The following is a 27,971-nucleotide window of genomic DNA, read 5'->3' on the forward strand; positions in this document are numbered from 1 at the left end:
CCATTTATCCTGTTTAATTAGTATCTTCTGGACACTATGGTCTGGACTCAAATGCCGTCCTCTCTCCTTGGAACTTCTAATTACTGATACAACCTATGCTATTATACCTTTCCCAGTGCTTTCTCCATGTTTTGTGCCATTTAAAGCCACAAAGATTTTTAATTATCTATGTGACACTGTCAAAGATACCTTTAAGAATGTGTGATTCAATTCTTTGGTGGGGGGGGGGGGAGATCATTTTTAGCCATAATTCTATTTTTGTGAATGTGAGCAGACCTGTCTATTGGAAACATCCATTTAAATGCAAATTTCAGTATTCCAAAAGGTGTGTATGCGCACCTTGTAGCCCAGAAAAGATTATTGTACTCCCGATATCCACATCAAGTCACATCTAGGAATGAACGAATGATCATTTATATTATTATATGAATGCTTAACTATATTTTTATCACCAGTTTTGATTCTTCACTTTTTTCTGTTTGTTTTGAAGGCTTGCTTGTATTATGTATGTAGATTGTACGGATTTTGTATGCAATTTTATGTGCTATTTATATGTTCAATATGCATCATTCAGACATATAATATACTTATAATGCTAATTTACTGATGTATAAATAATGATAAAATATGGCTCAAAAAATAATGAATCACAAGTCTGAGTCGCACAAGAGATATGCAAGATCAACATGGGGATTTTCAGGTTGCAACAGCAGGCAGAAAAAATGTGAGATCGTGGCCAGTTGCCCCTCACACAAGCCAAACAGCTGATGTGCCTCTGAGTCTTGGAATATGTACAGAAAATACAAATTCAAGTCTTGCCAATTGCTTGTCTCTTGCACACTTACCCAACATTCCCATCCCTAGCATAAAAGCATCCATGGTATATGGTAATCCTCGAGCCCTTCCTCTCGTCCCTGGTGGAAACATCACTTCTTTAGGTTGTGCTTTCTTACATTCCACCTATTAAGCAGAAACATGTACAAATGAGATGCAAATGAATTCATGTAAAATGTCAAATGCTGAACTGGTCTGGTTAAGTGGGAGGAGGGAGAATTATTTTTAGCATTTCTTTTCTGGAAAATGTGAACTTTAAAAAATAGGCCAGCAGGGTAAAGTGATTTTCAAAGAGTATGTATAAGTTATGAGGACTTTAAAAAGCAAAGGAGAACCCAACTAAGAAAGAGAAAATAAGCTAGAGAAGCTATGCAGCTAGGAGCTGTCACTGGGATCCCTAAGGTGGTCTGCCTGGGTGTTTACAGTATCTCCAAGTGATTGCTTCTTTGCGCAGGAAGTATGCTGCTGCTGTTCATTTGTTTTGCAAGAGCCAGACATATTTATTTATTTAATTCATTTATAACCACCTTTATCCCCAATGGGGACCCAAAGTGGCTTACATCATTCTCCTCTCCTCCACTTTATCCTCACAACAACCCTGTGAGGTAGGTTGGCTGAGAGAGTGTGCGCTTCCATGGCACGAGTGGGTATTCGAATGTGGGTCCCCAGACACTATTCTGACACTCTTAACTACTATGCCACACTGGCTCTTATTTCCCCCATCTGGTAGTATATCAGCTGCAAGAATATGTCACTTTCTCAGCACTCCAAAAGCCTATGATGTGTATCATTTCTCATTGTTGCCACACATGAAAGGTGAGTGCCAGAGGTGTCACAGGTACCTGCTGATGGCACCTGTGATGACAACAGTCAGTGCTACCAGATACCACCCTGTGCTGTTTTAGTGACTGTTTAGAACTCTTTGCTGCTTAAACACTCTTGCTCACAACTGCTTAGGTGGCCCTATTAAACAAAACACAATGAAAACACCACAAGGCTACCCTCTTCTCCCCCCAGCAAGAAGCCACACACTGCTATATCCTGACTGGAACCAAGGGACCATCTGGATAAGCACACAACCACAAGAAGGATGCGAGCACAGAGGAAGGGATGCCTGATCAACACAACCCTCCTGTAAGAAGCAAAGCAATAGCTGTCTGTGGGCAAGAAGCTTTATTCAGCATAAAATCATTTTTCTGCAGGGATGTCTGTATAAATTTACCAACAAAGGGGTCTTCATGTTACCTTTAATACAATTTTTATCACATTACAAGTTTCTGACTATTAATAACCTTTCAAGAGCATGAACGGCCAACCAAAACCAAAAGAAAATGGCTTGGCACAAGGTTGAATTTAGACCTATTTCTAGTTGCGTGGTACTGTGTTGTATGTTGGGAGGGAAAGACTTTTCAGTATGACACAGACTAGACTTGGAGGGGGTGGGGATGGGCCTCCTGGGTTCTGTTCCTTATTCTTGTAACTTTGAATGTTCTGACAATTAGGTGCAAACAGAAAAAGTTGGAAAACATCAGTGTAGGTTTATCACCACCTGTGAACCAGAGGGAGAAAGGAAAAAAAGTACCTAAATCTTTGTTGACCGTGCCTCTTTTTGTTAAGCCACCAAGAAGCCAATGGAAGTATCAAATATATCATTGCCTCTTCATCATAGCCCATGGAGAGCGCTATACCCTAAGGTGAATATAAAAGGTAAAGGTAAAGGTCCCCTGTGCAAGCACCGGGTCATTCCTGACCCATGGGGTGACGTCACATCCTGACGTTTCCAAGGCAGACTTTGTTTGCGGGGATGGAAGGCTGAGTCAACCTTGAGCCGGCTACCTGAAACCAACTTCTGTCGGGATCGAACTCAGGTTGTGAGCAGAGCTTTTGACTGCAGTACTGCAGCTTAACACTCTGCACCACGGGGCTCCGTGAATATAAACCTCAGATAAAACGTTTGGTGATAGCTCCTCTGGGCATGGGGGAAGTAAGAGCCCATCTGCCCAGTCCCTCAAGTAAGTGAATCCCATGTCATTATGAGCTTTACAGGTCAAAACCAGCACATTGAATGGAGCCTGGAAACACACGGGATGTCAGCAGTGCAGTTGTTTTAGAAGCGGAATCTCATGTGCATCACACCTCCCAACAACCAAGAGACATGATCTGGCGCAACATTCTCAGCAAACACCCCCCCCCCCTCATTCCCACTTCATTGTAGTCCTTTATTTATTTGTTTGTTTGTTTATTATTTTGGTTGCTGACTCGCCCTCCCTGGCAAAAGCTGGGCTCAGGGCGAGTAACAACATTAAAAGCAACATACACATCATAATAATTCTAAACAAAATTTAAACCAAAATCCTCAATCTAAAACATCAGATGGTGCTAAAATGCACTGAGAGGACAGATAATAAACAAGCCCCCTCTTAATTCATACAACAACATATGGGGGGGGGGGTAGGGAGGCCAGTACTGATGACATCCACGGCTGCCCTCAATTATAGGCGGAATAGGTCTGTTTTACAGGCCCTGCGGAACTCTGTTACTAGGAAGAGAATTTCACCAGGCCGGAGCTAGGGCCAAAAACGCCCTGGCTCTTGTTGAGGACAGGTGCACACTCTTAGTACCAGGGACCACCAACAGATTAGTATCTAATGAACACAGTGTCCTTCAGGGGGTGTACCCAAAGGTAACAAAGCTCAGCAATGTATGGAATCCATATCCTTTGACTCAAACTCTCTTTGGTTCACCAAATCCCGCATTTATGAGGATAGCATCTTGTTGAGAGCTTTCATTACTATCTTTTCCCTACGGAAAGAGCACCAGCCATTCATTTATCTGGGAGAAAGTTAATGTCAGAGGTGGGCTTTGGTTTCTTCTTCACGATGCCTGTGTTGTCCATACTAGCCGTGGTGGAGCTGGCTCGTACAAGCAGTCAGGCTCTTGACATGAGTTAGGGCCCTGCGGGGTGTTTACATTGTTGCTCTGCTGTTCTCACTCCCGGTTTCCCCCGCCCTCTACCTTGGCCTTGAGCGGCTAACAAGCTGCAGTCTGTTTTAGGTTGCTTCGCTCTCCTCTCCACCAGACATTGTTATCAATCCCTTTCCCAAGCCTGTTAGTATGCGCACCTGTGATGTAATCATGTAACCATGCCTTAAGTGTTATCCTGTAACCTGGCCCGCCATTAGCAGCTTTGAAACCTGCAAGTTACCTTAGCTGTACCTGATGCTTCTACAATAAAGTTTACCTGCTTCCGACTTGGCTGTCTGAGCGAGTGGCTTTTTGGGAATTGCCCAGGTTGGCTGGAGAACCTGACAGTTAAGGGGTACTTCTGGTGTTGAGGTAAAACTGTTCCCTGCCCTGATGGCTCAGCCAACGATGATCAGGGTGGCTCTTTTCCGCTTTGCCCTGCCTCTTCATCTATGTGACCCCACTTCTGTCACAATGGAGTGTGACAATGTTAGGAACTGGCATACATATAGATAAGATGTTGCTTCAGAAAGGGCAACACAATATCCAGCTTCAGTAAGATCTTGAGCAGAGCATGGAGATCTGTTTTTGTTTGAGTGCCTGACTGGAATCACTGCTTACGTGAACTCTGCCCCTGCACCGAGGAAGGAAAGATGGGCGTTCTTCAAAGGTGCAAAGCAGGAAATTACATGAGACAGAACTCAAAATGTAGGATAATACCACTAACTGGCTCTATTTATAATAGCCCTATCAGTAACAGTCTATCCATTGTCTTATGGTAACCAACCTGCTGTTCCTAGGCAACCCATCAGCGAAAATTTCAGGTTTGCACTATTTTCATTTCGGTAACATAAAGGTTAACTGACTGTAAATGGGAGTATTTTAAACAAAACCACCCACCCCCATCCCCATTGCCTCAAAGAGTATCTTATTTATTCAGTTTGCAATATTTCACAGAGCAATAATACCTCAGCACTGCCAACAAACTTGTCGAAAATGTTCGCTTCTCACAAACCTACCAGAGCCCTTGGCATGCTGGAACAAAATCTCACCAAACCCTACGGATGGCTATGATGTTCTACCAAAGAAACCTAAGGGACTACTGCACCCAGTAGGAAAAGGACAAATTGGGACAGGAAACTAGCAGGAGAAGCCAGCCACATGACTTGAGTCCTGTGTTTAGTCAGGAGAAAGGCAGGCATATAAATATTTAAAATACATTTGAAAAATGTGAATGAGGACGAGACATGACGTTACAGTGGCAGACCCAGATGAAGGATCAGGGCTACTGCCAAACTCACATAAAGTGTCTTGGTTGGGTAATTCAATGCACAGCCTGGGCAGGCAGTGAGGGAAGCATCAACCAAAGAAGTTCATCTGGTGGACACACGAGAGAGGGCCTTGTCAGCGGCAGCCCCAGGATTATGGAACAATCTCCCCAGGAAAACGGGCCTGGCCTCACTCTCAATCTTTAGGAGGCAGCAGAAGACAGTTTTATTCATGATGGCATTTGCTTAGCTCCTCTGCAAACCAACAGTTTTAAATTATTGATTTTAACTAGTAGTTTTTATGTATTTTATGGTTATTTTGTTATTATTTACATTGTAAGCCATCTTGAGTTCCTATCAGGTAGAAAGGTGGCTAATAATTGTTTGTATAAATATATAAAAGCTGAACCCTCTCCTCTGAACTCACCTTTCTGAAAATGCTTTTTAAAAACTTGTTTTTCTCCAAATGCTGTTATGAGACCAAAACTAAGTCCTGACAGCAGAAGGGGCGGGGGGGACTACCCATCCAGTTTTAGATGAGAGTTTCCAGGGGGAAGACTAAGTTCCCCAGGTCATGCAGAGCTTTAAGATACCCCACCCTACTTTATAGAAAACTGGCAAGGCATGGATTGGGACTGTATGTTTCCACAGAATCAAATGCCTGGCTGAGTCTATAGTCACTTGAGTTTACCAAATTGAATTCCTTCACACAATTTAACCCCCAAAATGCTAATCCTCATCACTTAAAGAGTTTGGCGTGCTGCTTTCAGTCGGCCTACTAGATCCTGACTCCTTTGTGTTCACAGCAGAATTCTTTACTACCATTCCACCATCTTGGTAAGTAACACCATCATGCCTTTCAAGGCTCCATTATGTGACAACGTTTTGTCTCAAGGAAGCCACATCAATGTCTGGTCCATCCTCACAACCCTGGGTGTACCTGTACACTTTGCTTCAGAATCCAGCTGCCTTGCACCTAGTTGCAAACCTCCAGGTAGGGCATGGAGATCTCCCAGCATTATAACTGATCTCTAGACTACAGAGATAGGTTCCACTGAAGAAGATTGTTGCTTAGAAGAGTAGACTCTGTGGATTACACCACTGAGGTTCCTCTTTTCCCCAAACGACATCCTATCCAAATGCATTGTCCAAATGCATTGTGCAGTTTAGCCCTTGGCTTTACTGAAGTAGAAAAGCTTCACAGCTACATTTTTCTATGCATAATTCAAAAACAAGAATGAAATTAATTTAACACCTTTTATTAGGATGTCTGTCAGTTTGGTTGGTCCTAATAGAAGATGTTACATGGCTTTCATCCTCAGCATTACTCCAGATGGCAGCCAGGATTTGTGCCGATGACAACTGAACCAGAAAGCTGGAATTGTTTGAGAAACCTTGAGGTGGATGGAGGAAATAACTTGCCAGAGAGAAAACCCTTCTGGTCTCAACAGTAAACAGACCCCCAAAATGTAATGTTACTCCTGGGAGGACTAGCACCAAAAGAGAAAAGTCGCAACAGGAGACTAGGACAGGACTGACTCTGGCTCTAGTCTCAGTCCTGGAGCAGAAAGCCAAATGAGGGAAACCCAACAGAGAAGGCTTCCAGCCTGAGCCGCCTTTTCCGGGCCTGGAGCGGCCTAGGAGTGGCCTGTGGAGCCTCCTGGGCCGCGGGGGGGGGGGGGGCACCGCCGCCACCTGCCTGCCCACCTAGAAAAGGTAAGCCTGCGGGGGGGGGGGGGAGGGGTTATAAGCCGACTCTCGGCTTATACGCGGGTGCCTAATTTTTTCCCATTTTTGGGGAGAAATTAGGCACCTCGGCTTATACGCGGGTTGGCTTATACACGGGTATATACGGTAGAAAGAAATGCCGTGATCACTGACAGTCATCATGGGTTTCTCAAAAACAGGTCATGCCAAACTAATCTCATATCTTTTTTTGATAGAGTGACAAGTATGGTAGATGAAGGGAATGCTGTAGATGTAGTTTACCTTGATTTCAGTAAAGCCTTTGATAGTCCCCCATGATCGTCTTGAAACAAAGCTAGTAAAATGTGGGCTGGACACTGCTACTGTTAGGTGGATTGGTAATTGGTTGACCAACCAAACCCAAAGGGTGCTCATTAATGGCACAATTTCATTCTGGAGAGGAGTGACCAGTGGGGTGCCACAGGGGTCTGTCCTGGGACCGGTACTATTTAATATTTTTATAAATGACTTGGATGATGGGATAGAGAGCATGCTAATCAAATTTGCAGATGACACCAAGTTAGGAGGGGTAGTTAATACCCCGGAGGGTAGGGTCAGAGTTCAGAATGACCTCAATAGACTGGAGAGTTGGGCCATAAGTAATAAAATGGATTTTAATAGGGAGAAGTGTAAGGTTCTTCACCTAGGCCAGGGGTCAGCAAACTGCGGCTAGAGAGCCGCATGCGGCTCTTTGGCCCCTTGAGTGCGGCTCTCCAAACTTGGTTCGGAGCCCCTGCTCTCGCGCCCGCTCGCGCCGGCAGCCGGGCTGCGGAGCCGGCGCGCCTGAGAGAGAGAGAGAGAGAGAGCAGGCGAGCGGGCGCGCTGTCTCCCCCCCCACTGTGGAGAGTGGCCGGGTCCCCCTTTCCCTTGCCCTCAATGGTTGGGAGGCTAAAGCCTCCCCTCCCCTCTAGCCGCGAATTGCTGGGTGAGCGGCTGGGCGGTTTCTGGCCCGGGCCCGCCCACCTATCAGCTGTTGGGCAGGGCGGGCTTCCTTTGGCGGCGCGTCCCCGGCACCGGCGCTGGGCCGTGGTGCCCTGTCTTCTGCGGCGCTGACTCCATTCCCCCGTCGTGTTCTGGGCCTGGGGTCCCTGTAAGCCGGGAAGAGGCACACTTTGGAGCCAGCGCAGGGGCTTGTCTGGACAGTGGAGGGTGGCGGGAAAGCCCCGGGATACTAGTCATGATGCATGCCTATTCTCTCCAGGATCAGAGGAGCAGGCCTATTATATCAGGTGCTATGGAACGCAGGCAGGACAATGATGCTGCACTGGTCTTGCTGGTGGGCTTCCTGGAGGGATCTGGTTGGCCACTGTGGGAACAGACTGCTGGACTTGAAGGGCCTTGGTCTGATCCAGCATGGCCTTTCTTATGTACTCATGTGTTTACTGCTTCTGTGAATCTAGAAGTTTGCTCACATTGTTCACATGTCAGTCATTGTCATGATTTAATTTTATGGATACCTTACTTACTTTTTCCCCTCCTCAGAGGCCATGTCTACCCACTGGCTTTCTTGGCAGTAGACCTGGACTCCGAGGAGGGGAAAAAGTCCCCCTTCAGAGGCCAGGTCCACCAATTGGCTTCTATGGGCCTCTGGAGGCCAGGTCTACTGCCAAGAAAGCCAATGGGTAGACCTGGCCTCCCAATGGGACTCAGCCGGAGGCCAGGTCTACCAATAGGCTTTTATGGCGGTAGACCAGGCCTCCAGATGAGGACTCTGGACGGGGAGGGGGAAATGGCAGGGACTAACAATTTAATTTTTATCAATAAAAATATCATTATTAAGTATGATATCAAGTTTTATTCAGTGTACCTATAGTTTAATTAAGACTTAAAACTTTAATTAAAGTTTATTAAGTTAATAAACAGTGTACCTACCTATATAGTTTAAGTAATTTGGCTCTCAAAAGAAATCTCAATTGTTGTACTGTTGATATTTGGCTCTTTTGACTAATGAGTTTGCCGACCCCTGACCTAGGCAGAAACAACATAAGGCACAGGCACAGGATGGGAGAGAGTGGGCTTGACAACAGTACATGTGAAAGAGATCAGGGAGTCTTAGTGAACCACAAACTGAACATGAGTCAACAGTGTGATGTGGCGGCTAAGAAGGCCAATGCAATTCTGGGCTGCATCAATAGGAGTATTGTGTCTAGATCAAGGGAAGTAATACTACCACTGTATCCTGCATTGGTCACACCTCACTTGGAATACTGTGTCCAGTTTTGGGCTCCACAATATAAGAAGGATGTTGACAAGTTGGAGCGTGTCCAGAGAAGGGCGACCAGAATGGTCAAAGGTCTGGAATCCATGCCCTATGAGAAGAGACTTAGGGAGTTGGGTTTGTTTAGTTTGGAGAAGGCTGAGGGGAGACATGATAGCCATGTTTAAATATTTGAAGGGATGTCATGTTGATGAGGGAACTAGCTTGTTCTCTGTTGCTCCAGAGACTAGGACATGGAGTAATGGATTTAAAATAATAGAAAAGCGATTCCACCTAAACATTAGGAAGAACTTCCTGACGGTGAGGGCTGTTCGATGGTGGAATGCACTGCCTCGGAGGGTGGTGGAGTCCCCATCTTTGGAGGTCTTTAAGCAGAAGCTGGATGGCCATCTGTCGGGAGTGCTTTGATTTGGGATCCTGCACGGTGGGGGGAGGGTTGGGGGTCACTGGGGATGTGGGGGGGAGGTAGTTGTTAGTTTCCTCCATTGGGCAGGTGGTTGGACTAGATGACCCTGGTGGTCCCTTCCAACTTTATGATTCTATGAACCTCTCAACACCCCAGTCTCCTTCCTGTTAAAGGAAGTCTCTTCCTTCCACATCTGCTCCATAGAGCATGGGTGTGGAACTCATTTGTTAGGAGGGCCGGATATGACATAAATGTCACTTGGTTGTGACATTGGAGCACATCAATAAAAAGACTTACTTTTTAAGTGAGTAAAGTAGTTGAGTCCTGCTTAGTAGATGACTAACTGAATAAGATAACATACCACTTCTCAGGAAGGGGTCGATTCTAAGAGCATAGTCACTTGAAAGGCACTGACCTGCTTTTCCGAAGGAAAAGAAGGAAAAGAAAGGGAGGGAGGGAGGGAGGGAGGGAGGGAGGGAAGGAAGGAAGGAAGGAAGGAAGGAAGGAAGGAAGGAAGGAAGGAAAGAAAGAAAGAAAGAAAGAAAGAAAGAAAGAGAGAGAGAGAGAGAGAGAGAGGGAGGGAGGGAGGGAGGGAGAAAGAAAAAGGAAGGAAGGAAGGAAGGAAGGAAGGAAGGAAGGAAGGAAGGAAGGAAGGAAGGAAGGAAGGAAGGAAGGAAGGAAAGAAAGAAAGAAAGAGAGAGAGAGAGAGAGAGAGAGAGAGAGAGGGAGGGAGGGAGGGAGGGAGGGAGGGAGGGAGGGAGGGAGAAAAAAAAAGGAAGGAAGGAAGGAAGGAAGGAAGGAAGAAAGAAAGAAAGAAAAGAGAAAAGCCTCCCCACCTCATCCACGGCTGCGCCAGCAGCCCCGTGGCCCCATGCGGCCGCGGCAAATCTCCCCCCCCCCGTGGCCCAGTGCGGTAAAACTTCCCAGAGCGGCTGTGGCAAAACTCCACCCCCTCCACCTCCGGCTGCACCAGCGATCCCGCAGCCCAGTGCTACAGGGCACAAGCCTCCCCCACTCCCTCCCTGGCCATGCAGGGGCCCCAGGAAGCGCAGAAAAGGCCGGGGGAGGGGAAAAAGGGGGACTAGGTACCTCGGCTCCAGGGGCCGGATAAAAGTCCTCCGGGGGCCGGATCCGGCCCGCGGACCGCATGTTTGACACCCCTACCATACAGCCTCCTTCTAGTCCACATGCACAGTTTCTTCATCTAGTTGAACAATAGTCTGCGGCAGTAAGTGAAGGGCATACATACATCTTGAGAATTGATGAAGATAATGGAAAGAATTATAACAACAAGACTAACTGAGGTAAAGGGAAGGAAAAAGCCAAGTTGGAGTTTGCCTCCTCCAAACTCCTGACTACGTGAGATTGTCCTAAGTCATTTACAAAGACAAACAGACAAGAAACATCAAGTACCACCAGATGCAGAAGAAGCCAACAGTACCTCTTTGTTTGGTATTCCATCCCCTGGAAACAGGAGAGCCAATCACAACGATGCCCAAACGCAGCACTGTTTGGCAGCACATTTTGTTTGTCATATTTTTGGGCAAATGTACTGATAAGCACCATCTTATAAGAGCAGAAAACAACATTGACTTCCTTGTTCACTCTCAATCCCACAAGGACATTTTTTCCCCTTTGGCATGGTACTACTCTAAGAAGTTAGGGACTTAAATGTCCTATAAAACTATTTCACTTAAAATTTTACCTCAGGATTTACTTTTTAAAAGTTTGGGACTTTATTTGTAGTCACCACAAGAAAATGTCGTGTCAGATTCGGAGGCTTTTCTTGTAAATATCCCACCTTTACCACCACTTTGTGATGTGTTGGTAACACAGGCGTGGGCAATAAAATATTTTTGATGAGAAAACCCCCACTCAGTCCAGGGCCACTGTACTCATGCTAGTAGCGTGTACTGATTTGGGGGTTAACTGAGGACGTGCCCACGCCACACTTCCCTGTCGCACCATCTAGCACACCTGTGAAAGAAGCCAAAGAAATGTATAGTTATTGGTTTCCCAGGGCCTGGCGCTATTTACCTCTATCCACGCCTGAAGTAAATCTTGATGGTGTCCTTGAGATACCCTCTCCCCTGCTTTGGTAAAACCCAATTATAAACTTCCCCATCCTTAACACCAAGGAAGAGATGAGAGATTTAACACAAGAGAAAGATTTCTTTTACAGCGAGGGGAAAGTAAACAGGGGATGTTCAGAACGGACTTCATACAAATGTAGCCTCTTGAGAGATAGAGACAAGGAGACGCAGTTTCTCAATAGAATATATAGGGGTGGATCCAGCCACCCTCCAAGGAACCTTCCTCCAGCCTAAGGACCCCACACACACCCACACCCACACACAACTTTCCTGTGGGAGGAAAAGCCAGAAAAGATGAAGTAAGGCTTCAAACTTTAATCAGTGGAGTAGTGGGCCAGGGGTAGGATCCACCCCATCGTGTCAGAGTGGACAGAATGCCAGTAATCTCCAAGGTTAGGAAATGTGTGGGGAAAAAGCAACAGCTTTTAAAGTCCAAAGTAGTCTGACAAAGCTGTTGCTTTTTCCCCACACATTTCCTAGCCTTGGAGATTGTTCAGTGCAGCCTTTTAAAACTCTGCCTGCCCCGTCGCTTCCAAGTAACCCCGGAAGACGACGTCTAAGAGCCATCAACCAGCGCGTGCCTCACTGAGCCACCACACGACACAGTCCACGCCCACCTGAAGGGACTGGACACAAAGCGAAAAAAATACGAAATTTGACCAGAAAACAAAGAAGTATATTTATCAGTAGACAACTGTGAGATCGCCAGGGTGCAACGGGGACTGGCAGATATGAAAAAGGGGACAGACTTGGTTCTGTCTGCCACACCTGCCCATGTGCTGCTGGCAAGTAATTAGGGTTGCCAGGCCCTCACTGGCTACCAGTGGGGGATGGGGGGCAGGGTTGCCAGAGCCAGGAGATTTGGGGGTTGAGCCAGGGAGAGGACAGGGACCTCAGTGGAGTACAATGCCATAGAGTCCGCCTGCCAAAGCATCCACTCCCCCCGTAGGAACTGATCTCTGTATTCTGGAGATGAGCTGTAATTCTGGGGGATCCCCAGATCACACCTGGAAGCTGGCAACGGGCCAACTTAAAGCAGGGTATGCCAGTTGAACGCAGACCACCAGCCATACTCCGTGGCCTCCCAGGTCCTCGTGTCATGTGCTCAGTCCCAACTGTAGCTGAGAAAGAGGCAATCAGGAGTTTAATGTGGGCTTGGACAATACTTCTTTTTTACTATGGATTGAAAAGTCAGCGCCGAGAATTTACTATCCCACAGAAAATATGAAAAAACACAAATACACCTAGTTCCAAACCACTCACACGCTACTGGTGTCAGCTGTCTATCACTGAGAAAGGTGAGGAGAAAGTCCCCATCACTAGGGTTGCCAACCTCCAGATGGTCCCTGGAGATCTCCTGCTATTACAACTGATCTCCAGATGACCAGGTTCAGTTCCCCTGGAGAAAACGGCTGCTTCAGAGGGTGGAATTTATGGCATTATACCCTGCTGAGATCCCTCCCCTTCCCAAACCCTGCCCTCCCCAGGCTCCACCCCCAAATCTCCAGGTATTTCCCAACCCAGAGCTGGCAACCCTACCCATTACTGAAAGCTTCTTTTGGCTGATTCACACCCAGCTTTCCAACCCTCTCCTTTCCAACATCCTGCCAGCAGGCTCCCTTCTGTCCTCCCCTTCTCTCTTCATCTCCTTCTCTTCCAACGGGGGTCTCCTCCCCAAGATTCTGCACCCTGCCTTTCACATGCCCTCTGTTCTATGACTGCCCACCAACAGGCATGATTGCTTTGAACCTTCTGGGTCTGTAACCCGAGGCAATGCCAGGAGACAGCCCTGAACCCTACCTGGCTGCCATGCAAGGGTGCATTCATCTTGGTGCGCCACAAGATGGTCTGGCCTGAAGTTTACCAGCCTAAGTTGGCCTTCCAGCCGTAGAAATCTAGGCACAGCTGGAAGTTCAATTATACATTTATAATTATTTGATACATTATTAGTCACTTCTCAACTAAAGAAGATCTTCAAGTGACATTCAAAAGTGAGGAACGAATTCATCCTCTGGAATTCAGCATCCTCTGTTTCTTCCAAAGAAGCCTCACTAAAGTGAACGTGACCGCACCGAGTTTAAGAGCAGCCCTGCTGAGGTCTGTGGTAACTGAGCATCCTGTTTCCAACAGTGGCCAGACCCATGCTTCTGGGAAGCCAACATGAAGGCATCAGACCCTTCACAGCAACTGGGTTATTCAAACCTCTGAACATGGAGGTGCCATTGACTAACAGCCTCCATGAACAGGAATCCATGCTGGGGAACCTGTGGCCACGAAGAGATCTCAGTGTGGCACTGAGATCGTCAAAATCCCCCCCCCCCATTTAGCCAGGAACACTCAACCTGGCCTACCTCAGATGGCTGTTATGAAGGCTTGCTACACTGAACTCCTCAGAAGAAGGGTGGGAAAATGTAAACAACTCTTTAAAAAACACTAGCAGGAAGCCTCCAAAGTGTGACCATCTACTTCAAGGTTGTAACACCCCACCTGGAGACCAGAAGCTAAATTTTCACAGGAACCCTTTTCCTTTGATTGTTTTAATAAGAAATATTTAATAAGAGCAGCCAAATTCATTTTCTCTGAGCACCTTATGCTACAGCAATCGACTCAGGTGTATCAATTCACTTCAGAATCATATTCCTTTACACCTCCCTGTTGGTCGCGTCCCCTTGGGTCCTCAGTTACACCCCACAGGCGTTTCTGTTTCAATCACTCAGAATAATATTAAAACAACGTAGCCTACCTAGATGGACAATTAACAGGAAAATGAAGTTTGGATTAGCACTGTTAAAACTATAAGCTAAGCAATTAGCTTCCGCATGCACAAAAATTAGCTACTGCTGCTAGCTGAAAGACAAGCTTAATTTATTATTTTCACACCACACAAGGACACAAAGAGAAGGCTACCCCCTCCCCCAAGGTTCAGGGTTGGGTTTTATACAAAAAGATTACAAATCTGGGTCCATCTCTAAATCCCTACAAAAAGCAGTGGACAATCTCCCCATGCGATATTCACAAAACAGCAAACCATCTTCCATTAAAAAGGCTGAAGTGACACAATCAATCCTCTCCTTGCCTGGCAAGTCCCTGCCTGGATAGATCAAATTTAGGAACAGCCCCTGATTAAACACTTCTCTTCCACATCCCCATACACAGATTTCAAAGCATGTTAATAATGCCTGGGTATGCATCATTAGCAGTTCTTTTAACCAAGTGGAATATTGAAACTCTAAGACAGGAAGTGACTTGCCCAAGCGGTAGGACGGGGGGGGGGGGGGGAAATCACACCTCCACAACTTAACTGTTCTTTCCAAAGGACATCAAATCCTTGATCATTTCCATTACTGCCCCAAGCAAGGAGGTTGTGGATTTTCAGGGAGACACCCCCTCCAATCTCTCCTAGGGTTGCCAACCTGCAGTTCTCCCAGAATTACAATTATTTTCCAGTCTACAAAGGTCAGTTCCCCTGGAGGAGGTGGCAGCTTAATGGACTTTATGGTATCACATTCCAGATGAGTCCCCTCTCCAAACTCAGTCTTCTCTAGGAACTGCCCCCAACTCTCCAGCAATTTCCCAAGCAAGAGGTGGCAACCCTGCTCAGTCAGGACGCCAGAAGGAGGTGTTCTTTCTTCCCTCTTAGAGTCCCAGCTAAGCTTGCCTCTTCATGAGGAACTGTGTATGTGTGTACCAGACTTAAAGACTCGTGGTGAGGTGGTATTGCCAAAAAACAGCCATGAGAAAACTGAAAATATCTCTGGTTGAATTAAAGCAACATACAAACCACTAGCTTACAATATTAAGTGGGTAATGAATGCGCCTTCTGGCATTCCCCACATCCAGGGCCCAGACTTCTGGCTTTAAGGGAAAATCAGAATTTTTTGTATTTATTCCTGGTCTAATGTGAACATCTTACTTTCTCAGCCAATAATCACTCAGAGTTCTAGTAGAAAGCTTCATTTAAAAGTAGCGTAAGTAAATGTGAGAAGGTTAGGCATAAAAGATTTAAAGATACATAAACCCCTCTTGCATATGTAAAAGCTATTATGAAAATGCACAACAATCCTACTCTGCCTATATTGAATCTAAGAATAATTCCAAACAATTCCAAGTCTCTTACCAAAGCACATGCAGAAAAGGCACCCCCACTGAATCAGCATCCGAGAAGCCTGTACGTCACTTAACGCTGGGAGCTTATATAGAGTGTGTGTGTGAAAAATTATACTTTAAGCCCTTCCATCCTGCTGAATTGTCTATTTCATTAAGTTACTCTGAGCATAGAAGTGATACTCAAAGTAAAACTGTGAAGACTAAAGGCATGTTGCCAACTCCAGAGTCAATGTTCTTTTCCTGGGATTTATGATAACAGACAAATGGTTATTCATGAGAAGTTACATCAACAGTTATCAGAGATGGTTTATGCTAGCTGAATAAATTCCTCAAGGTCACTAGCTGTGCCTTAAGACAGTGCGGAAGAGAAATGTCTGATTGGAGTTGTTATAGCCATAACCAATTCAGCCTAACTTATGTGAAATAATGAAATAAAACCTAGAGGAATACATTCATTCTATATACCATGCATGATTTACATCAGATTCCAAAAAAGGGGACTCCAGAGCAAGGAAGAGGTAAGGGTTGGCCTTTGCACTGAGTTGCCATATCCTTTGCTCATACTGTAGAGAAAAGCACCGCCCCCCAAAACCTCCAGCTGATGGACAGGGGGGCCCTAGCAACCCTAATCTTAGCTTAGAGCATAACTGGGGCCTACCTTACTCTCCATTATGTGCCAGGCCAAAACATTTTTCTTTACTCAGGCTTTTAACTAATGGCTTTCCTCCTTTTTAGCTGTCTTATGGTTACCTCCTAGCCTACAGACTAGACCCTAGTGGCGAACCTAAGGCACGCGTGCCGGACTTGGCACGTCGAGCCCTCTCTGTGGGCACGCACAGGTAAGTTGGGCCGCCCAGCTGGGCAGCGGGGGCTTTGAACGGCTCTGCGCTGCCTGCAGGCAGCGTGGAGCCGTGCAAAGCCCCCCCTTCCCTGGACTCCCCGCCGCCTCCGCGTTGCCTGTAGGCAGCACGGAGCCATACAAAGCCCCCCCTTTCCCTGGATTCCCCGCAGGCAGCGCGGAGCCGTGCAAAGCCCCCCCCTTCCCTGGACTCCCCGCCGTCCAGCTGGGAGTAACCCGCCGCCCCCCCTTCCCTGGACCCCCCCCCCAGCTGGGAGGAAACCTCAGTATTCAGGTTAAATTGCCCTGTTGGCACTTTGCGATAAATAAGTGGGTTTTGGGTTGCAGTTTGGGTACTCGGTCTCTAAAAGGTTCGCCATTACTGGACTAGACTGTTCTCTTTTAAGTACTTTGATACTAGGGATGCCAACCTCCAGATGGGGCCTGGTGATCCCTCAGAATTACAGGTCATCTCCAGACTACAGAGATCTGTTTCCCTGGATGCTCTGCAGGGTGGACTCCATGACATTGTACTGCCCTAGGTCCCTACCCCCCATCCCTCGCCAGAGAAGCCCAGTGGTTTGGCAGGCAATTGCCTGCAAAACCACCCACCTGGCAACACTAGCTATGATGCTTATTGGGTGACAGTGGGTCAAGGACTTCCATGCAGCCTAATTTACCTCACAGCATTGTCATAAGGATAAAATGGAAGTAAGGCGACCCACACTCGCCACCATGAGCTTCTTGGAGGAATCCTCACTGTCCTCATGGTGGAAATCACCCTCTCTCACCAATTCCATCTTGTGAGGTAGCTCCCATCTCTTCCCTAGGAGCCAGCACCCCTCCTTCGATAATCCTGAACAACATTATACACTCTGCAACAAGCTGGGAGGCAGTTACAGCTTGTATTGTGGGGAAAATGGCCCATGACTCGCTTGGAATATTGAGTGGGGAATGAATGCATTCTAGGATCAGCTAGAAACTGCAACCTCCACTATAGCCCTGCTACCCAGCATTCTTGGTGTCCCAGGGACTCTTGCCCTGGAGATCTGCCAAAGCCCAAGCCTGAGCAGAGCCTTCTACCAGCAGCCCAAAATGGGCAGGATTGTTTTAATAGTAGCTGTAAAAAAATCTATGCATCTCCTTGCAATATTGGGAGATGCCCTGAGCAGGAAATAAGCACAAACAAATAATATGTGTAATATAGAACATACTATGCATTCACTAACAAATGCAGAGAGAGTTTGCCACTGCTCCAGCAACAATGGGAACGACATTCTGTAATGAGAATTATGCAGAATTACTTGTATTTGCATAATATTGTGTGACTGCAAAAATTAGATTTTTGAACAATATGAATTCTTTTGTTAAAAGAAATGGGTAAGGAAAGAAGAGCCATGCAGGCCAAACAGACAGGTGCAGGAACAGGAAATGGCATCCTTGGGAAGAAGCCCTGCAGATTCATAAAATTATGCATGGGGTGAAGAGAGCAGATAGAGAACCTTTCTTCCCTCTCCCATAATAATAGATGCTGGGGTCACCCAATAAAGTCGATGGGCAGTAAATTGTGGAATTCACTGCTGGTGGATATAGGGATGGCCATCAGTATAGATTAGATATTGTAGGGGATTAGATAGATTCGTAGAGGAGAGGTCCATCAGCGGCTACTAGCCATGGAGACTAGAGGGAGCTTCCACATTCAGAAGCAGTAAGCCTCTGCATGCAAATGCTAGGGGGTAGCACCAGAGGAAGGCCTTGGCCCATAGGCCCCGTTTTTCAGGGCAAATTGGTTGGTCACTGTGTGAAACAAGATGTTGGGGCTAGAGGGGCTGGCCTGATCCAGCAAGGCTCTTCTTATGCCCCTGATGTTAGTTAATATTAATACCTCCATTTGTGCATTGCTTTGAAAAATTTTAATGTATTATATAAATGTATAAGAAAGTTGCCTTCTAAGTTTCAATAAAAGGTAGCAGAGATCTTCAAGAATCCAAATTTCTATACTTGGAGAAGCTTAATCACATTAACTTCACTGGCGCATCTCCAAACAAGTTGCAGTTGTCAAGTCTCTACTTTAGAGGTTTAGGCTGCTGTCCTGTTCCCAGTTGGACACATATCAATGCACTGGCTTCAGTGGGGCATAATACAGGCACCCAGTTGCACAACTGCCACCAAATGTTCTGCATTACACCTGGCACGCTGCTCCAATGTTTTCTTTGCATGTATCTCCGACTCACCCTCCCAGGGAAGGGTTTAGATGCAATTTGAAGATTTTAAGGAAGAAAAAAGCATTCAAGATAGCTTCCCACAGTTACTAAATGACTATCAACAAAACAACAAGTAATTAAAACCAACAAGGGATCCAACAAAATGAGCAATAAAATCTAGAAAACAACCATAAAAAACAGGGAGGGAGAACAACAATGTGAAAAATAAAGCTGGTTGCCTGGTACCTTAAAAAAAGGAATCCCTTTTAATTCCAAGATGCATGAGGGTATTCCTTATCATTCGGGGCTGCCCTTCCTAAAGGCTTGTTTCTAGATGAACCAAAATCAGGAAGGAACCTCTGATACAGCAGAGAAGGCCCGGTGCCCCATGACCCACCAGCTTTCTGCCAATTGCAGAACACAAGGGCCTTTCAGGGCAGGTTATAGTGCAGGTTGCTACAGGAGCACACCTAGTGGGATCCCACATTAGCCACTACGCATGCCCCCCACACATACCAGTGTTCAGAAAATTCCATGTGATGTTTTCAAATAATGTACATGCACACATGCTATGCTCAGGTTGAGACAAATGCATGCAGCTGGAGTCAGCACACTCAGTCCCACTCCCCCTCTGTGCACGCTGCCTTTGAGGAATGCATGCCATGTGCACAAGGCCAATGTCATTGAGGATACTGATTATGGATATTACAAGGCTGCCTAAGCAAGGAGAATGCATGAAGTAGCAGAGAAGCAGCATGGGCCTGGTGGGAGGGAGGAGAATCCGAGGAAGCACAAGGACAAAAATGGCAGGGGCGGAGAGTGAACTGGCCTATCTGGAGACCAAGTAAAAGACGCTGAAGGAGCAGGAAGGGAGTTGGATATCTGCTCGACTGAGTATTCCCCCTGCAGCCCTATTGGCTTAATAAGATTATCGGGGCCCAAGGGACAAGAGAAGTCTGGGGCTGATGGCAGGAATAGAGACGAAGGGAGAATTTCCCGAGGGCTTCCTCTGAGGTGCTCCGCATCATCTGCTGGGGGCAAGTGACCCTAATGGCAAATTGTAAGACCCTTATTTTGAAAGGGGGCCCTCAATCTGTGAGCACACAACGTTGGTGGAAAGGGGGGCAGAGGGGTGAGGAGGGCCAAACTAATTCCCATTAGAAGAAAACTCCCTCACAATTTTGCATGAATTCAATGGCTGCCTGTTCTCACGAGGCAGAATGAGCTCACAGAAAGAGTCTTCCCCTTCGCTACACACATAAAGGAACGTGCATGGTTTTCTATGTGCAAAAGGTTATTTTTAGCTGGCTGTTTTGTTTTCTTCAATGCCTAGCAAGAATCTTTTTTGCTCCCACACAAATAGTGGGTTTTGCTTATTAAATGCCTCGCTGGCATTTCCTTACCGCTTCCATACTGCTTGTTTAATACACCATTTGACACTCAAGCTTTATAAATGGTGACAAAAGTAGCACAGAGGCTCTAAAATTAGCTTCTGAGCGAGAAGAATACTAGAAATAGGTCTCACCAAGGCAATTGCTGAGTTAGGTTCCCCCCCTTTAGGGAACAATACAGATTTAAAAGAGCTTGAGACCAATTTGAGGATTATGAGCCTTCGCTGATGACTAAAAGGAGAAGTGCTCACTTGAGGATGCATTTCTAGTAGCTGCAGCAGAGGCCAAACACCCTCCAGTGAGTGACACCAAACTGGCCAGGTCCTCTCTTTGGTCACCTGCACAACCTTCTCTCCCCATGTGCTGATTTTCAACCCCCAAATGCAGCTAATCTACAGGCATCCTTTTGAAGAGATGAGTCACTGCCTCATCTGGATCACTCCACAACCTCCTGAAGGCAGACATAGGGATTGGTTCACACACGCAAGAGAAGGAGATGGAAGAAAAACAAAGTTTCACTTACCTGTAACTGTTGTTCATCTGGTGGATCTTCTATGCAGGCACACATTGGGTGACTGCGCAGGCGCAGGCCAGCCACAGATAAGATTTGTCAACTTCTAGCAAAATCTAAGAGAGTGCTCCCCCACCCCCTTGGGGCATGCAATCTTCCCGCCCCTCGGTCACATGACCCAAGGGGGAGGGAGCACTCTTCCCTCCAGTTCTCCAACCTGCCGCCACGGAACCAACCCCTGGTCTAGCGGAGAGGTCCCACAGCGGGGAAGGAGGGAGGGATGTGTGCCTGCATAGAAGATCCACCAGATGAACAACAGTTACAGGTAAATGAAACTCTGTTATTCATCTGCGTGGCTTCTATGCAGTCCCTCATTGGGAGAGTAGCGAGCTCGCTTACCAGGACGGTGGGTGTGGGATAGTCACCAAAATAAAGACTGCAGTACGGCACGTCCTACGGCTGCATCTCTCACAGAGTCCACATCCACAGCGTAGTGTTTCATAAACGTGGAGGGCGTGGACCAGGTGGCAGCCTTACAGATGTCCTGGAGATCTATCTTTGAAGAAAAGGCGATGGAAGCGGCATACGCTCTGGTAGAGTGTGCCTTAATCATAGGAGGGCATTCTTGGTGAGCAAGATAGTAGGCCAATCTGATGGTAGACGTGATCCACCTTGAGAGAGTCTGAGGAGAAGCACGACGACCTTTACGGTGTCCCCCAAAGCAAACAAAAAGGTTATCATCCTTACGAAAGTTCTGAGACCTCTTAATGTAAAAAAGGAAGGCTCTTTTGACATCGAGGGAGTGTAACGCCCTATCAGCATCTGAGGATGGGTGAGGGGAAAAAACCAGGACAATGTCCTGGGTAAGGTGGAAGGCTGATACTACCTTGGGTAAAAAAGAGATCTTTGGCTTCAGTACCACCCTATCCGAGTGGAACTTAGTATAAGGAGGGGAGTATGAGAGTGCTGATAAGTCACTCACCCTCCTTGCTGAGGTAATTGTGACCAAAAAGGCCGCTTTAAACAACAGCAGAGCCATTTCACAAGTGGCTAATGGCTCAAACGGAGGTCTCATGAGCTGTGAGAGGACTAAGGAGAGAATCCACTGAGGAACGGGTGGAGTGACGGGAGGATACAAATTAGTGAGACTTCTCAAAAACCTTTTGGAAAGGGGATGAGAAAAGACTGCAAAGGAGTTGATATCTGGGTGAAAAGCCGAAATTGCGGCTAAATAAACTTTAATGGATGAATTAGATAAACCATCATCTTTGAGGGTTAGCAAATAATCAAACACAACAGACAGTGGGCAAGTAATTGGCGAAACATCTTTGACTTTAGCCCACTCAGAAAAATGTCTCCATTTTGCATCATAAGATCGTCTCGTGGAGGAATTTAAAGAGTGCAATAAGACCTTAGCTACCCTTTCAGACCACTGCTCTAGGGCCGCACCCTCCAGGCAGCGAGTTGTAGATCTGGGGGGAAGTGGGAGGGATCCTTCGGGAGAAGGATGTAGTTCCCTTGCGCAAGTGACATGAGCACTGCGAACCACGACCTCCTGGGCCAAAAAGGAGTGACAATGATGGCATCTGTCTTGTCGTGGTTCAACTTGACTAGGACCTTGTGAAGTAGAGGGAATGGGGGAAAGAGATAAAAGAGAGCCCCGTTCCAAATTGTCTGAAAGGCATCCCCAAATGAGCCCGGGCTGGCTCCTGCCCTCGGATAAAACCTGCGACACATGGAGTTCAGGTGTGTTGCAAAAAGGTCCACTTGCGGGTAACCCCACTGTCGGAATATTTGGTGGAGACAGTTGTCACTTAAGGTGAGCTCGTGCGTTTGATTGGGAAGGCGACTCAGAGCGTCCGCTAACGTTTTGCTCTTGCCTGCGATGTGAATTGCTACGAGAGTAGCATGATGAGCTATGGCCCATTCCCAAATGTCACTGGCCTCTTTGGAGAGCGAAACGGACCCTGTGCCGCCCTGCTTGTTTATATAATACTGGGGGTAAAGCTGTCTGTAGTGATCTGAATGTGATGTCCGTCCAGGTGCCCTGCAAATGAAGACAGAACGAGACGGATGGCACGAAGCTCTAACAAATTTATGTGCAACCGTGATTCTAAATGTGACCATGTACCCCGTGACGTAAGGTTACCACAATGAGCACCCCATCCAGAAAGGGAAGCATCTGTGAACAGGTACCTCTCAGGGGAAGGACAATGAAAGGGGATGCCTGAGAGGATGTTGATGTCATACGCCCACCACTGCAGGGAAGCAATGACATATCTGGGGATGGATAAGCATTTGTACTGGGAGTCGACATTAAGCCTGAATGCACGGAGGAACCAATTTTGGAGCGGGCGCATACGAAGACGTGCAAACGCCACCACAGCCGTGGTGGAGGCCATGAGGCCTAACAACTGCTGAATGTGGTAGGCTGTCTGAAAGAGTTTCTTAGTGAACTTGGCCACCAATATTTGGATGGCGCGACCTCTTTGAATAGGGAGGAAGGCCCTGGCTTGTTCGGCATCCAAGCGCGCTCCAATGAAGGTCTGTACCTTTGCAGGGACCAGTTTGGACTTGGAAAAATTAACAAAAAGACCCAGATTATGAAGGACTGCAAGGACTAAATCCACTTGCGTGGCCAACTGTGATTGAGAAGGACCCACGATTAACCAATCGTCGAGGTAAGGAAATATTACACAACTCTTTAGGGCAAGGTGAGCTACCACGACTGCAAGGCACTTTGTAAAGGTCCTGGGGGGCGTAGATGACCCGAAGGGTAACACATTGTACTGGTAACATTTTCCGTTTCATTCGAACCTCAGGTATTGGCGACACTCAGTGTGAATTGCGATGTGTTAGTAAGCATCGCGGAGATCTAGCACCGCAAACCACATGTGCCTGTCCAGGAGGGGAAGCACTTCTGGGAGCGAGAGCATATGAAATTTTCTGGTTTTAATAAAGGCATTAAGGTCCTGGAGATCCAGGATAGGGCGCTTCCCCCCTTTTTATCCACAAGAAAAAAGCAGGAGTAAAACCCGCGGTTCTGGTCGGCAGATGGAACCTCTGAAATAGCCCCCTCAGAGAGATTGTCAACCTCTTGTACAAGTAGGTCAGGGGCCTGTGACAGAGAGCGGGCCAAGGGCCTATGTGGAGGTAATGTAAGAAACTCTATGAAGTAACCAACATTTATTATTTTCAGAACCCACACATCACTGGTAATTGCAAACCACTAATGGAAGAAATCAGACAGGTGATCACGAAAAACAACGGACACGTCTAGTCATGCCTGTTTCGGTTTATTGAAATGGCCTGGAGACCCTCTGGGGCCTTTGTGGACCCTAGGTTTGTTTTGGAACTTCCTTTCATTCTGAGGGCGAGGAAAGGAAGGGCGGAATGAAGGTTGTGTGAAAGACCCTTGAAAACGGTATGGGCGGGAAGGTTGGTTGGTTTGTCGGCCAAAATAACGCCATTTGAAATCAGGCGCCTGAGGGGCAATCCCTAGAGACTTTGCATTTGTCTTATTCTTTTTCAAGCGATCCAGGAAGGTATCTGTTTGGTCGCTAAATAGGGACGTCCCTTCAAACGGAAGGTCTTCGATACGTGCCCTAGTATCATAGGGGAGCGCAGATTGACGCAACCAAGCGTGTCTGCGGATGACTATGGTGGAAGCAATGGCTTTACTGGTCAAGTCCGCCACATGGCGTGCTGCCGTGAGCTGCTGCCTTGCTAAAGACATACCCTCGGACTGAATGGCTATCGCCGAAGGGCGTTGGTCATCAGGAAGGATGGAAATTTGAGGGGATACACGATCCCAAAGGGAGTACTGATATCTGGCCATGACCGCAAGGAAGTTGGAAATGCAGAGGCCTACCGCACTAGAGGTATAAATTTTTCTAGCAAGGAGATCTAGCTTGCGACCCTCTCTATCCTGTGGAGAGGAATGCGCTCCTGACCTATATTTACCAGGCAAAGCCTCCACTATAACAGAATTAGAAGGGGGATGCTGGTAGAGGAATTCTCCACCTTCTCTGCGAATCTTATATAGATTCTCTACTCTTTTGGTGGAAGAGGGGACTGAGGCAGGCTTAGCAAAGTTGGTATGGACCACTTCGAGAATGCTTTTTATCATAGGGAGGGCCACAAGGCCTACATCAGGGTTATGGAGAATATCCATTATATCGTCAATAGGACCGGAATCCTCCGGTTTAAAATCAATTTTGAGAGTTTTCGCCATGCGGATTAATTGTTCCGCGTATAAGCAAATGTCCCCCATAGGAGAAACTGGTTTAGAGTCCCCAACAGTGTCCTCGGGTGAGGGAACTGAAGCGCGGGATTCCTCATCCTCATCAGGGGAGAAGGAGGCAGTATACTCGGATGGATGTGTCCCTTGACATAGAAGGAGACCTGGATAGAGGAGGCTTGCGAAGCGACGCCTTGGACGGATGGAATCCTTGGAATGATCATCAGGATGGCGAGACGGCGTGTGTCGATGCCGATGAGAGCCTCCAGAAGGCGAACGTGAACAGGGGCGCTGGTGACGACAATGGTCAACCGAAGAGCCCGAGTAGACTGAAGGAGTAGGATATATGTAGGAGTAGATGTTTCTTGACGCCGATGAGAGAGAGACCGGCTCCTAGAGGAGTAACGGTGCCTCTGAATGGTTGGACTGCGTGAACGAAGTGAACGGCTATGTCTGGTGTTTGGCTGTTTGAATGAAGAACGACGAGGTTGAACATCTGGACCATGTGAATGAAGTGAACGGCTATGTCTGATGACTGACTGCTTAGATGATGAATGGTGTTGCTGAATGGCTGGAGTACGTGAGCGGGATGAACGGCTATGACCGGAAGAAGACTGTCTGGATGAAGACCTATGAGATTGGGAGCGGCAAGAGGTAGATCGGCGCCGACGAATGGATCGGCTCCGACGATGGTATCGGCTCCGACGATGGGATCGGCTCCGAAGAGAGGATGACCGGCATCTGCGGGAAACGGATCAACTCCGATGATCGGCCAGACATCGAGAAGAGGATCGGCTCCGACAGGTAGGGCGGTGATGGCGCGAATTTGACCGACGCCGACTGGATCTGGATGAAGCAGGAGATCGAGAGTGGCGTCGAGAGGTCGATCGATGCAGAGGCCGTTGGCCAGGCTCGAGATGGGACGAACCTTTCAGAGACTCCACTTGGTTATTTTCAACAGACTGCTGGGAGTCTTGCTGAGCGCTCACAGGAGGGGGTGGTTGATCGGCACTGACCTGGAGCTCTGTAGGTTCTGCCCGAGGCCCTTTATCATCAGGCCATGGGGACTTTGTAAGCACTGGAGGCACATCTTTATAGAGGTGAAGGAGGTGCTGTTTGAACTCAGCTGAGTCTTCCTGGGCCCTGCTCTGACACGGAACCGAGGGGGTAGCCAGGGAATGAGGAGGCGAATCTTCGATGGTAATGGGCTGCTGCACAGCTACTTCGGAGGTGAGCGACGCCGATGGTTGAGACTCTTTGGTTTGAGATTGGTGTCGAGGAGAAGCCGAGGGTGATCAGCGTCGAAGAGACTTCGGCGAACGCGAAGGTGATCGGCGCCGAGGCGATCTGGAGCGGGACGCATGGCGCGAAGAGCCGCGGCCGTGGCCATCTTGCGAACCCGGAGCAATAAACTTTGCCGGACGAACAACGACCGACGAGGGCCTCTTAGAAGGGCCACCCCGCTTGGATTTTTTTGTTGGGGGACCCGGTTCGGATTGTGGCTTACCAGTCGAAGGACCAGGCTCAGCAGATTGACCTCGTGGGCGAAGAGACTCCTTATAAAGATGAGAGAGCAGGCGAGTGGACCGAACCCTCAAGGCCTTGTTGGTGAGTTTGGAGCAACTTTTACAAGTTGCAGGAATATGGCCTTCCCCCAAACAAAGGAGGCATTCAAGGTGAGGATCATTCTTCGCCACCTTAGTACCACAGGAGGTACATTTCTTGAAAAGTGGAGCTTTCTTGGACTCCATGGCTAGAGACAAAGCTAACACGTTCTCTCTCCGTGGCGGCAGAAAGAGAACTGGAGGGAAGAGTGCTCCCTCCCCCTTGGGTCATGTGACCGAGGGGCGGGAAGATTGCATGCCCCAAGGGGAGGGGGAGCACTCTTTTAGATTTTGCTAGAAGCTGACAAATCTTATCCGTGGCTGGCCTGCGCCTGCACAGTCCCCCAATGTGGGACTGCATAGAAGCCACGCAGATGAACAGACTACTTCAGGCTGCTGCTGGTGGATTCCAGCTCTAAATATTCCTTTGCAAAATAGATCTCCAGATTGTTTGTATACATGAAGATTCTAACATAGAGGAACATTCCAGAACACAATCCTCCACCTACACGATGAAGTGATACAGTCTATTCTACCGCCTCAGGTTTCTGTCAACTCACCACCTCAGTGCCTTCAACGTGTCAGCCAGGCACAACAGAGTAAGAGTTCTGTTAGATCAGACCAAAGTTCCATCCAGTCCAATATAATGTTTTCAATTGTTATCCACCAGATGGCCTTGAAAAGCCAACAAACCACAACATCGAAGTCCAAGTCTCCCCCAGTTGTTGCCCCCCCCACCAGCAACTGGTATTCAGTGCCTCTGAACATGAATGGAACCATCTTCCATGAATCTGTCTAACCCTCTTGTAAAGCCACCTCAGCTACAGGCCGTTGCTACATCCTGTGAAAGTGGATTCTGTAGAATAATGATATGAAGGAAAACTTTCTTTTGTCTGACCTGAATCCACTCCACATTAATTTCATTTGGTGAGCCCCATATTCTTGTAGTATGGGAGATGGAGGGGAGCCTTCTCTCTATCTGCTTCCAAAGCATGTGTCAATAGATCGGATTTGAACATGGTCAGATCTGTGAATACTTAAATCCAGAGACTGGAACCATGAACAGAGGAGACATATATTTCTAGAAGCCTGAAAAAAGCCCCAGGTTTGCAGAAAGACCTAAAAAAGAATACATTGGGAGGTTAATAACCCCCAAAATAATTAGAAGCAGCACCTGCAGCTCTAAGAAACCAGTGCCTCCAGTGGCTGTTACCAGGCAGCTACAACAGTATTGCCTGATTTCAAGCCTTGGTTTCTGTCAGTAAAACACGGGGAAGAGGAAGGGCCCTTTCCAGGACTGTTTTGGCCTTGAGGAAAGACTCATCAGGGCCAGTCCCAGTAGCAACCACCAGATGAATTGATACCATGCAACTTGCATGATTCACTCTAACCACTACTCCACACTCATTTTCATGGGGTGGCTGCTGTTGAACAGTAATGAGCAGCCACCCCATGAAAATGAGTGTGGAGTAGTGGTTAGAGTTTCAGACTATGATCTGAGAGACCCAAGTTCAAATCATTACTCTGCTGTGGAAGCTCACTGGTTG

General features: G+C 47.3%; 1 protein-coding gene across 17 annotated transcripts in view; it reads right to left on the reverse strand.

Annotated features, from left to right (window-relative positions):
* The window catches only part of MSI2 (musashi RNA binding protein 2), a 565,100-nt gene that overhangs the window by 113,593 nt on the left and 423,536 nt on the right, over positions 1-27,971 (reverse strand). For all 17 annotated transcript variants that reach the window (XM_056864848.1, XM_056864864.1, XM_056864857.1 and 14 more), the window contains exon 9: positions 846-960. In XM_056864848.1, the coding sequence (XP_056720826.1) occupies positions 846-960 (115 nt within the window). The remainder of the gene's footprint in view (positions 1-845; positions 961-27,971) is intronic.

The sequence above is a fragment of the Euleptes europaea genome, chromosome 19 (assembly GCF_029931775.1).
Source record: "Euleptes europaea isolate rEulEur1 chromosome 19, rEulEur1.hap1, whole genome shotgun sequence".
In the NCBI taxonomy this organism is placed as follows: Eukaryota; Metazoa; Chordata; class Lepidosauria; order Squamata; family Sphaerodactylidae; genus Euleptes; species Euleptes europaea.